Source organism: Prorops nasuta, unplaced genomic scaffold, assembly GCF_024137725.1.
Source record: "Prorops nasuta isolate Cenicafe-Biocafe unplaced genomic scaffold, Cenicafe_Pnas_1.2 PNAS00005, whole genome shotgun sequence".
In the NCBI taxonomy this organism is placed as follows: Eukaryota; Metazoa; Arthropoda; class Insecta; order Hymenoptera; family Bethylidae; genus Prorops; species Prorops nasuta.
Window position 1 is genome coordinate 5,498,523 of NW_027116802.1, and position 12,899 is coordinate 5,511,421.

A 12,899-nucleotide genomic window follows, 5' to 3' on the forward strand; every position below is an offset into this window, starting at 1 on the left:
TTATAAAAACCGAACGCTCTCTAACAAAAATCGTTCCATCCACGCAACCAGATCGAAGCAATTTCTCTTGCGTAAACGCTTTTTACGTGTTTGAATATACATTAGTGTCACAAAAAACCTCTGGTTCGTTATTAATTCAGCTCATCTATTTCAACTGAAATCAGTGGTTTAGTAATATTAAAAACGCTTGACAAAATTTATACGTCTATAAAGATGTTACATAATTGATCAATGAAACGAAGAATAGTACAACTTTACAGACTGGAGGACAGAAAGGTCTCTGTCGAAAGTTTACTCTAATACAACGCATATGACACTTTTTAACGAAAGAGCTTCGGTATTGATTTAATTTAAAGAGAAAGCATTGTGTAATACAGTGCCACCTGAACAACATATTATTCGCATGAAAATTTTAAATGGCACACCTTACCTCTTATATGCGATTCGCCTGGTTCCCGCGACATCTCAAAATGCTCGGTACCACACATACTGCGGTAAGTCTCAGTGCGCAATTTGAAAGCATCGAAGTAGAGTGGAGGGAGAAGAGCAAACGCTACCTTGTGCCGATTACATTTAAACTGCAAAGCAGACCCCCGGAGCATAAGAGGTCCTCTCTGAATACCAATAGGCCAAAGTTGCATTCACGATACAAGGTATACTTGTCTCCATTATTATATATACAAACTCGACGTTTGGAAACTCCCCTGTACTTAACCAAACTCTTTTTCTCTTATTCCTCCATATGTACTCGTTAAGATAAACACAACCAACTCATTGTAAATTTTTTAATCTTTCAGAGAAAACAAAAAATATGATTTTCTCTATTACCGTACTACTCCTCTTACCCTTTATCGCTGGGCTCCCTACAATAATTAAAATTGGTAAGTTAATCTACAAAAACATCTTAATGTACTTTATAGACGCGGTATATGTATATACGAGCTTATCAGCTTTGACATAATTTAATTGATTTTTCTTCGCCTATACTTACCGCATGAAACGATAAAATTGTCATAGGAGCACTTTTCGATGGTGACGATATGATAGAGCATGCCTTTGAAACATCCGTGAGAGCCGTGAATAGAAATAGAAATAGGACCACGTCCATGGACACGCCAGAAATAATTTTAATATCCAAATCGGAAAGAGTCAATGGAAATTTGCTTGACGTAGCCGACAAAGGTTAGTCCTTGAACCTTTAATATCATTTCAAACCGATAAAATTTGTTAGATAACTTTAATATTCGTCTCCGAATGATCCAGCTTGCAATCTTGTCAGATCTGGTATTACTGGAATTTTCGGTCCACAAAGTAAAAATTCAATTAATTACGTGCAAAGCTTTTGTGATACAAAGGATATACCTTGTATCAATGTCGGATGGTACCCGGAAGAGATGCCCGAGAGAGTTGTGAATCTTTATCCACGTGCTGAAACACTGTCAAGGGTAAGTTACTAAATATATATATACATTAATGAGAGTCAAAATACAAAACTGATGAAAAATTTAATACATACACACAATAATATAGTGTATATATTTAATCCATTTTTTAATATTCATATAGTTTAAATACGATTTGATAAATTACTTTAATTGGACATCATATGCAATATTATATCAGGGTATGGAAAGGTTGACTCGAATGAGTTATTTGATGGGTACAAACACATTTTATCATAGTCATGTTGCTTTTCATGAACTGGGAAAAGATCCAGATTTTCGGTACGTGGTCTCTGCGAGATAAATGAATAACGTATAGCTATTATAAAAATGTGGAAATGATAAATAAGAAATTTATACAGAGATGTTCTGGAGAATGTAAGGGATGATGGTCACGAAAATATAGTGCTTGATTGCTCAATAGAAATCCTAGTTGATATTTTAGATCAAGCTTTACAGCTTGATCTACTAACGGATAGACATAAATGGTTAATAACTTCACTGGTAAGTTATAGTCTCCTGTAAAAGCAGCATGAAGTACCTCCTGATTACTCATTGGCATGAAATACGAGAGAGTGAAGAATCTTTGTTACTTTTTAGGAATTCTCAAGCCTACATCTTGATGTATATAGAGACATGGACGTAACGTTTGTTGGAGCTCGTTTGATAAATCCAAATGATTCATACGTCAAGAAAATATTCGAGGAAAACTTTTATGACTGGGATCTGAAAAGTCCAGACGATTTAAAAACAGAAGCAGCCCTTATGTTCGACGCTGTTCAACTTTTTGTCCAAGGTTTTCTACACTTAAAAGAAAGTACTCAGGAAAGCGTTATACGACTCTCTTGCAACGACTCCGATTCCTGGCAGCATGGAACTAGCTTGAGTAATTTAATTCGATCTGTACGCTGCTGCTTCATTAACATTTGCAATTTTTAACTGTAGGCTAATTAGTTGTATTGTAGGAAACGCTGCGTGGCATAACCGGCAACATTACGTTTAATCCTCAAGGATTTCGAGAGGATTTCCAATTAGACGTCATAAGCATTCGTAAGAATGAAACAAAAACGATTGGAATTTGGCACAGTGAAGCGGGAATTAAACGCATTTCGGACGAGTCTCCTGGAATGATGGATATGCAGAAATTGCGCAATAAAAATATTATTGTTGCAATATCAATAGTATGTTGAATTTAAGTATTTATTAATAATGTGAATTTTACTTTTATTAAGTTTCTAAAAAATCCATTTATGTCAGACAAAACCGTTTGCCATGTACGTGGCAACATCGCGTACGAAGTTTGGAAATGATCGGTACGAAGGTTTTGTTATAGACATCATTTACGAATTAAGCAAAATGCTTGGTTTCAATTACACTTTCCAAGTTCAAGAGGATAACGTTTACGGTAGTATCGATCCATATACAGAAGAATGGGATGGAATGATTCAAAGAATAAGAGAAGGTGTAAGCATCCCTCACTAAATGACTTTTTTACATATTTTTAGTATACACATACTTTAATAAAATCACTATTCATCACAGAAAGCAGATTTGGCAATCACAGATTTAACGATAAATGAGAACCGTGCGAGAGTAGTTGACTTTACAGCTCCGTTTATGAATCTTGGTAAAAAATATTATTTGTGTACGAGCATGAATAAGAGAACAATGAATTTATCATTTAATATAAAAAATAACGGATATGAATTCTTTTTAGGGGTTAGCGTTTTATACAGAATACCCCAAAAAGCTCCACCTAGCTTGTTTGCTTTCACTACGCCATTTTCCAAGGAAGTATGGATTTCATTGATTGTAGCTTATATTGGTGTAAGTGTGATTCTTTTCTTGGCTGGCAGATTTAACCCCAGAGAATGGTATAATCCTTTTCCTTGTATCAAAAAACCAACGAAACTCTACAATAAGTTTACTCTTGTGGATACACCATTTTTCGTACTCGGTAGTATCTTATGGAACAACACTGATTTCGTGGCTAAGTAAGATCGAATGCTGAAAGAAAAAGAAAAAAGGAAATTTTCTTCGAGATAATTAGTAAAAGAGTTTGTACTTGAAAATTTTAGAGGCATATCCACGAGAGGAATTGCCACTTCTTGGTGGTTCTTCTGTCTGCTGATAGCGAACAGCTACACTGCCAATCTCGTCGCTTTCCTGACTATGCAATCAATCGAATGGCCCTTCCAACGCGCTGCGCAGCTGGCCGATCAATCGAATATAAAGTATGGCGCAAAGGATACCGGATCAGCACTCCATTTTTTCAAAGTAATTACTAGCCCCTTTCATGTTTCATTCGTTGTCTATCGAAATAAAATCTGTCTAAAAAGGAAACACCAATTTATCATTTTTAGAACTCGAATGATGAAAACTATATGAAAATGTACAATTACATGCTTAAAAATAAAGAGGAAGTATTGGTGAGGAGCAACGACGAAGGTTTGCAAAAAGTTATAAGTGAAAATTATGCGTTCTTCATGGAATCACCGTCAATCGATTATTTTAGAGAAAGATATTGCAATATTACTCAGATCGGTGATCTTTTGACCGAGAGGAGCTACGCAATCGCTATGACAAAAGGTTGGTTTCTTTTACTAATATAAAAATATGTCGTTTTTAACATTTCTTTATCAATAAACAGATGCAGCTTATCGACAAGAATTAAGCACTGCTCTACTTAAATTGCAAGAAGATACTGTAATCAATGAACTCCATATTAAATGGTGGAAAAAGAAACGAGGCGGTGGAAAGTGTCCGGTAAGTGTATACATTTAATGCAAACTAAATTGTGTATAACATTCTATAATTATATTTCTAATTTTTATTGTAAAGAAAAATGAACCGCCACAAGTAACACCCTTGGAAATGAAAGATGTATACGGAATTTTCTTCGTACTGTTCACCATAGTAATTTTTTCATTTCTGTATACCATTTTGGAGTTTATTATCTACGTTCGCAAAAATCCACGAAGAGATAAAGTAAGTACAATAAAAAGTTTAAGAGTTACTTTTTATGATTGACAAATTAATTTCAGGGTTCCTTCATTGCGGAGTTAACGTCCGAATTAAAATATAGAATAAAATTGAAAACTATTAAACCAGTTTCGAAAAAAGAGGTTCCCTAGCATAAACATATATATATACATATATCTATCTAAAAGACGATCCCTAAAGGTTATATTTTTAGTTGAAATGATTACTACGGCTTAATAAATTATTAAATATTTCAATTAAGTGTTTGAATTCCTGGAATCCTATTCAATTAATTAAAACCTCTTTATTATCGCATTAATTTCAAGTCCCTCGCTTCTCGTAGGCTTGTACAGTTATAGTTTATTATTGATTATGAAGCCAGTACGCCTTGAATTACACACGCTCCGTCTCTCTAGTATGTATATAAGCATAATACTATAACGCAAGAAGCAAAGAGGGGATGCATTCAGGGATAATTGTAGCAGAGCGAACTAAAGGTGGTGGGAAAGATAGGCACTTACTCCAGACTAGTTTGCAAAGTTGATTCGTTGAACAAAACCGAAACCTTCCATGAAATATTGTGGAGTCTGTTAGATAACGTAATATACATGCAGGTAATACGTCTACCACGATGGTACATTCTGTAACGAAGGTACGTAAAATTAATTAAAAAAAAAAAATGTATTATTTTAAAGATGAGTAAAATACCGTTGGTAAAAGCTTTTACGATATTTTACAGAATTTTTATAAAGCATTTCTACTAATAATTTACATATGCCAGCCATGTTTCGGTTTTCGCAAGAAAATACCGATTGGTAAGCATGGAAGATTGGAAGAAATATATAAAACGCAAAATACAGTGATTAATGTCTATGTATTCAAGGTGGGCTTTTCGATGATGAGCTCATACAAAAGTCGTTTGAAGCAGCCGTGAGGGCCGTAAATAATAACGGGCTCACGTTCGAGGGCACGGCCGACATTCAGCTTATACCAAAATTAGAAGAGGTTAATGGAGATGTATATGAAGTTTCAAGGAAAGGTGACGCTCACGCTTTTCTCTATCCTACCACTATAGAGTGATCTTGATCAAATTGCAAAACTTGTCATATCTCTTGTTTCTGTATACATATATACACACACATATATATATATATATATATTAAAGCAAGCAACTAATACAAGTTTTTAATAATGAAACAGCTTGTAATCTGACGAAATTGGGCGTAACTGGAATATTTGCTCCACAAGGCAAGGAAGCAAACATTTATCTGCAGAGTATGTGCGAAAACCTGGACATTCCTTGTATCAGCACGCGCTGGTTTCCCGATCAAATACGAAAAAACTTTATAAGCTTATACCCTCAGGCAGATATGATATTTGCGGTAAGATGAGTAAATAAACAAAATAGTTAAATATTTTTTTAAACTTTGATCTCTTCATACAAGTAATATTGGAATCTGGAGTATTTTAGGTTATAGAAGAAATAATACGGATATATGGATGGAAAAGTTACGCAATATTGTACCAGAATAGTGATAAATTGATTCTGGCTAATCGACTTTTAAGTTTGAGTAGAAATGCCAATAGCACTATAGCCTTGTACAATTTAGGACTTGGACCAGATTTTCGGTATGTTATTTTTCTACCTCTGTGAAAATACTTCGTAAATTTTCATTTCTGTGACGTGAATGATTATATATCTTGTAGGGAAATTTTATTGGAAATTAAGAAGAACGAGCACGAGAATATAGTTATAGATTGCTCGTTTGATATATTGCCGAAAGTTTTGTTGCAAGGTCAGCAAATTGGACTAACGTCGGGAAAACACAATTGGATTATCGCGTCTCTGGTAAAACATTTTACTCTCAAAATAATTTCACTTCGATCGGACAATAAATGTATAATTTAAAAAGGATCTTCGAGCTATTAATTTTCTAGGACTTTACCACGTTGGATTTTGATAGATACCGATATTCAGGAGTAAACATAACGGGATTAAGTTTGATCAATAGAAATGATAGACGCCCGAAAGAAATATTTGAAAATTATTTCAACCATCTCGACGTGAAAGACGTGTCTCATCTTCGAGCAGACGCTGCCCTAATGTTTGATGCTGTTGTACTTTTTGCTCAAGGATTCGCGCGTTTGAAAAATATCGTAGCAGGAAGTGTCAAGCGTCTGTCTTGTAAGAGAAACGATACGTGGTATCATGGGGAAAGCTTGAGTAATTTAATAAAGTCTGTACGTTTCGTTATTGGAGCATGAACAGTTTAATTTAAAAAGTTTCTCTCTATTCCCTAAATCATTGGTTTTAGGAAAAAATATTCGGTCTGACAGGAAACGTAATATTTGGCCCTACAGGATATAGAACCGAGTTACATTTGGACATTTTAGGCCTTGTCAAAGAAGGATTGACAAAAATTGGCCAATGGGATAGTAAAAATGGCTACGAATGGTCATTCCCGGAAAAACCTGTGGATACTGAGACGAAAATTCTGAAAGATCTTCATTTCACTGTTCTCATATCCCTGGTAGTAATTTCGAAGAAATAAGATTTTTAATGAATGTTAAAGATATATATATATATATACACGATTTTTGATTTCAGAATGAACCATATGCGATGTACGTTGGGTCATCGAAAAGTGTGTCTGGAAATGCGAGATACGAAGGATTTACTATAGATATTATTAAAGAGCTTAGCAAAATACTTGGATTTAATTATACTTTTCGTGTTCAAGAAGACAATCGATATGGAAATTTAATAAATAATGAATGGGACGGAATGATAAAAAAATTACTTGAAAACGTACGTTATAAGAATATAATATATATGTATTGTTTATATTGCTGTGACATCTTGTTTGCAAACACGGATGGTGCTGCTACCTTTTGTATGGTAAAACATTACATCTGCACCTTACGTCGATAAAGTAGTGTATCTACTCATCTGCTGCTAAACTTTCTACTAAACCTGCAATCCAACCAAATGTTGAAAACAAGTTACAAAATTCAAAAAATGTCTTTTCTAATATCATCACCAACACATTGACTGTCGTGGGGGTCACCAGTTAGTGACCGGCAAGTCCATATGCATTACGTTGTAAGAAATTCATCACAGCAGCCAACGTGTTAATTTGATTCTTGACGGATGAATAATATTAATTGTATCCATAAATGAAACTTATTAGTGAATATTTCAACATTGTTTCTGCTCAAAAAACACTAAATTGATTTTTACATTAATAATTATTGTGTTAATATTGACCAATTTTATCCGCGTACATGTAATTGTTATATACATTGATTAATAACTGTAATACAATAATTTGATAAGTATTTTCCGCTGCTGCCATAGAACTAATTACTAGTTGAATTTTAATAATAATGATTATAATCTCAATTAATATGTTTAGGGATATATAGCATAATGTAAAAGATGATTTTTTTTCGCTAGGAAACCGATTTGGCCATAACAGATTTGACAATCAATAAAGAACGATCTAGTGTAGTTGATTTTACAGCACCGTTTATGAATTTAGGTGAGTCAGTCATATTTTTCTCGATAATGTGTAATTATTTATTTATCTACATATTTATATAGGTATCAGCATTCTGTACAGAATTCCTCAAAAAGCCCCACCAAGCTTGGTATCCTTTCTCAATCCATTTTCGGCCAATGTATGGATCACCCTCTTTATCTCATACATAGTTACTTCCCTACTATTCTTTGTTCTCGGTCGATTAAATCCAAAAGAATGGAGCAACCAAAACCCCTGCATCAACCAGCCTGACTCTTTAGTAAATGAATTTTCACTAAATAACTCATTCACCGCCACTATTGGCTCCCTCTTGCAACAGGACACCGTGGTAACGGCAAAGTATAAGTTTTTCCTATATATACTGATTTCAGAAAGATTTGTTCTAGTTGCGGTATCAATAAAACCAAGCTTAAGCTTAGTACGTGGTGTTAGCTAAGATCAAGTGTCTCACACTATAACCTTCAATACAATGCTTAGCTCGGTTTTCGTCTTAAGTTATTGCTAAGCTGAAATTCGAGCTTAGTCCGGTTTATTGATATCGCCCCAAATAATGAAGTCCCTTGAAAAATTTAAAAAAAAAGGACCATGAAATTAAATATTATAAATATATACTTTTAGAGGCAGTTCTACTAGAGCTATCTGTACATTTTGGTGGTTTTTCGCTTTGTTAATAACATCAACTTACATAGCAAATTTAACTGCCTCTCTAGCCGCAAAGGATAACATTTGGGTGTTCAAAAATGTGAGGCAGTTAATTTCTCATTCTGAAATAAAATACGGAGCTAAGAGAGGTGGCGCTACATTGAACTATTTTAAGGTATAGCAAATTTAATTCTCCTTAAAAGTACGTAATCAAATTTCATTCACTTGTGGCTTTCATTTTGAAGCATATGGTTAATGAATCTGACTACCAAACAATGTACAGAACTATGCGCGATTATGACAGTGAGATCATGGAAGATAATAACGAAGCTGGATTAAGAAGAGTCATGCACGAAAATTATGCATTCTTCATGGAATCCACATCTATTGAATATTATGTGCAGAGGTTTTGCAATGTAACGCAAATCGGTGGTATATTAAATGAAGAAAGTTATGGGATAGCAATGAGAAAAGGTACGAGACAAATTATAAAGATAGACATTTTGATAGAATCAATGATATTTTTTTGACAGATGCAAAATATCGAAATAATTTAACGATTGCATTACTGTATCTTAATGAGAATGCAATAATTAATCAGCTTAAATTAAAGTGGTGGACTGCAAAACGAGGGGGTGATAAGTGTGTGGTAAGCAAAAAAGATAATACAAATGAATCTATGTTATGGTAAGAAAACAGTAATCGCTTCAACTAGCATTAATAATTTTGTAGGAAAAATATACAAACAAAGCTGCACCTCTTGATTTACAGGACGTTGGTGGAGTCTTTCTTTTCTTTCTTATAGGAATGATAATATCAGTGTTTCTTACGATACTGGAATTCTTGCTTCATGTCTTGAAAATATCGCAAAAAAGAAAAGTATAATGAAAATTATTATCATCTTTATCTTATTCATCTATATACTTCTTTTTGTAACTGATGTTTTATACCCGGCAGGTATCATTTTACAAGCAGTTAGGCGTCGAACTGAAATTTTTACGCAGTGGACTTAAAAGAAGACCCGTCAAAGATTTCAACCCTGTAGAAACAAATTTGCTGGAAAAATGATTGGCGGTAGTATAAAAGAAAAATTACTTATAACTGCTTCGTTTTTATTGGAAATAGAACTCTTTGAATAAAATACGATTGGTCCTTTAAAAGAATGTCTCTGTAAAATTTTTATGAACAAGAGCAATCCACTAATATCCTCGGGGTATCTCGATGTAATATGTCGGGTAAATTACTCAAACCACGTAACTATATGTTATTACATAGGCGTGAACAAAATAATATGCTGCAATACTTTAACAGATTACTTAATACGATAGTCGAATCTGTTATTACAGGAATTTCTCTCCTAGCATTACAAACGTTTAAGAAAATTTTACTTGTCAAATAACTGATTCTACTTATTCCCAACAACCAATAACATTTGCAATTCAAATAACAAGATACTGAGTTTGGTGAACCTTATGACAATTTTGTAAGACCCTTATAACTAATCATTATCCTTACTGATAAACTTGCGTTAAAAATTAGAAGATACGAAAGAATGTTTATATATTCCTAAAGGGGAAAGTTATCGGGGAAATAAATGACAGCTCGTTGTAAAGTTAGATTAGAGTAATAGAGGAGGGGGAGAGGGGGGGTGGCTAGAAAGAAGATGAATGTTTTGCTGGGAGATCACGTGAAATTATTACTAATAGCGTCGAACGGTGGTGGTTTAATAAGCAATAGGAATAATGACGTAGCCTTTAAGGGTCGCCGCCAAAGAGTACCTAGTGTACTAACGTGGTGTAACGAAATTGCCCTCCCGTAAATATACGTTCGATACACGAAGGGAAGACGATGTGCAGCTATCCGAGAGGTTGGCGCGCGCGAAAACTACAAGTTCCCTCTCGTACAATAACGATAGGGTTCTCCTAAATCGATGGTACATCCAGGCGTATGCTCAAATTCCTCTTAAGGAATGATCAGGGTACGATATAAGCCGCAGGTCGTTCTCTCATTCGTTTCGGCGAATCTACCCTGTTGCTACAATATCGCACATAATCCACATTGCAGACGGAAGGCCGAAATATCAAGCGAGAAACTCAATCATGTCTGAAACTATCCCAACAGCAGCTTCTCCGAAGTTTCGTGCGCGCATGCTTTTGGTGTAATCTTGGTTAAAGTAAAGGTAGCCTTTATCCACCATTACCTTCGAAGGCCAAGCACGGTGCTTTGAAAGGACAAATTATTTCCGCGAATGGTGTATCACTTTACCGGGAATGATGGGTGGCGCGGTATATAGAGATGGAGTTACAGTAGAATTGCTATAAGGGGGTGGGTGGAGTGGCTATATGGAATAGAGGAAAGATTGGCGCAAAAGGTGAGTTACTCGCGATCGTCCGTGCGCGAGCGCGCTTCTTCAATCGTTGATGCGTATGCTGAATGGTAAGCGTGTGTCTCGCTTTTCAATGGAGACGTGTATTAGAGAGCCTTGAACTGGGACCAGTGGGACCGGACCACCAAAGGAAGAGAAATCTACACGCTCAATAAGCAGGTACTTCAGAGAAGGTACAATCGAGCGTATGTACGTACCATTCCAGGTATTACGAAGACACCTCTGAGGCGAAGATGCGTACTGTTCCTCAGGTACTATTAAAAGCCCATTAAACGACTCGACATGACGCATGGCTTTGTAGTACGCACACGCGTATCCCCGCGATTCTTCTCCTTGATTCATCTGCTCAGCATCCCTGCATGGTACCAATAAACGCTCGGAAAAATACGAGACACGAGAGGCACATTCTTCTTTTGTTCCCTTAAGCATGCTACACAGCACACACTACAGTTTGCCAAGCACCTTATAAAATCTCCAGAATTATCTAGTCCTCTTTGTAAATCTCTCTCTCTCTCTCTCTCTCTCCCTCTCTGCATCTTTATCCCTCAGAAAAGAGTCACTGACTAAAATAAATTAACATTATATATCCTCTTATTTATTTGGACTAATAAGGACAACAAAGGGGCTCACCTCGAAACTTTCTAAAAACACGCTGTCCTTGCATGGAGAACTTTTTATTAAATCCACCTAATATATTACATATACATATATAGACAGAAAAGGAATTAATCTGACGACATTTTGTCCCATGGTAAATGAATTCTTGCTTTTATTAGGATTAACAAGTTTCGTTAATTTTTAGCTACTAGGATATATACTGTAAAGTTGCGGCTATTAACAGCATGGTGAAAGTAGAACTACGTAATATGCAATTAATTAAGTGACATCTAATGCGGTGGACTGGCAACAAGCCGAGTGTCCCGTGTACTAGTATTATTCATCGTTATCACAATAAGCGACAAAGCGTGCGTGAAGCCAAAATTAGCCGCGATGCGTGAGTGGGTCGGAAAATTAGTGACGATTTACGCGCGTATTCCATTAAGGGCTTTCCTAGTTCGGTTCGCCAGCCTCCAGCCCGTGCAAGATGACGCGAATGGGACCGGTCGAGCGCACACACACAAAGCACCACACCACGAAATTTATCGTCTCCTTTTGTCGAAGCGAAAAAGACTTGGCGCTTCCGTTAATAATATGCTCGTATGCTTTCTTACGATTTTATCAGTCTCTTCGGTGAAAAGGGCCTAAGCTCGACTGATATTCGATTAAAAAATATTCCGCTGGAGATTATAGCCGGACCGGGACTCTCTCCCACGGGAAGACTATAGGAGAATAATTGATAAAAAAATAGCCTTGTGTTTATGTGCGTAATAATATATATGACGAGTAATAACGCACGAAACAAGCGGAAACTAACGTTTATTTGAATAATAGTGCAAATATGGCACTAACACGAATTTAAGGCACGTAGCAAGAGCTTCACCGACGCAAATGAAATAGCGCCAAGAACGAACCGCGTTGAAAATACTATAAACCGCAATTACCATCCCGTAATTTCCCGCGAAGGCAGTGATAAAGACCCAGCTGGCCGGAGTGAAAAATTTGTAAATGAGTTATACGAGGGTAAATTATTAATATTCCGGTTTAAGGTGGAATAATTGAGAGGTGTAAGATGAAAGATACGAGGTGCAAGGTGCAAGTGGATGTCGTAGCGGAAGGATAAAAAGATCAACGGCGGCTGATGTCACTGGGGCGTCGATAAATTTCAAGTGCTCGAATCCTCAACGTCTCATTTAGCATCGGGTTTCGCGCAAATTGCACCGGCAATCTCGAGCTTATCCGGTTTTTTATTACCCGGTCACACTATCATTTGGTGATTTCTTTTTCCCCAGCCGTGTACGTACGTAC

The 12,899-nt window shown here is 35.9% G+C and overlaps 1 protein-coding gene across 1 annotated transcript; it reads left to right on the top strand.

Annotated features, from left to right (window-relative positions):
* Window positions 1-432: 432 nt before the first annotated feature.
* LOC136773522 (uncharacterized) lies at window positions 433-9,737 on the top strand. The gene is made up of 32 exons (XM_066727259.1): window positions 433-653; window positions 798-881; window positions 1,018-1,182; window positions 1,264-1,445; window positions 1,567-1,724; window positions 1,805-1,946; window positions 2,043-2,345; window positions 2,408-2,623; window positions 2,700-2,906; window positions 2,985-3,069; window positions 3,160-3,436; window positions 3,521-3,719; window positions 3,806-4,031; window positions 4,093-4,208; window positions 4,284-4,430; window positions 4,487-4,567; window positions 5,023-5,076; window positions 5,164-5,239; window positions 5,308-5,463; window positions 5,625-5,806; window positions 5,896-6,053; window positions 6,132-6,273; window positions 6,363-6,665; window positions 6,740-6,955; window positions 7,033-7,233; window positions 7,882-7,966; window positions 8,029-8,305; window positions 8,585-8,783; window positions 8,854-9,082; window positions 9,142-9,257; window positions 9,341-9,487; window positions 9,566-9,737. Exons 2-32 carry the CDS (start codon window positions 812-814, stop codon window positions 9,674-9,676), a joined length of 5,226 nt encoding a protein of 1,741 aa, XP_066583356.1. The 5' UTR covers window positions 433-653; window positions 798-811; the 3' UTR covers window positions 9,677-9,737.
* The last annotated feature ends 3,162 nt before the right edge of the window (window positions 9,738-12,899 follow it).

Coding starts and splice junctions, on each gene's coding strand:
- LOC136773522 (XM_066727259.1), top strand. CDS start 812: ATGATTTTCTCTATTACCGTACTACTCCTCTTACCCTTTATCGCTGGG. Junction 1,947..2,042: donor AATGGTTAATAACTTCACTG/GTAAGTTATAGT, acceptor GTTACTTTTTAG/GAATTCTCAAGCCTACATCT. Junction 7,967..8,028: donor AGCACCGTTTATGAATTTAG/GTGAGTCAGTCA, acceptor ATATTTATATAG/GTATCAGCATTCTGTACAGA.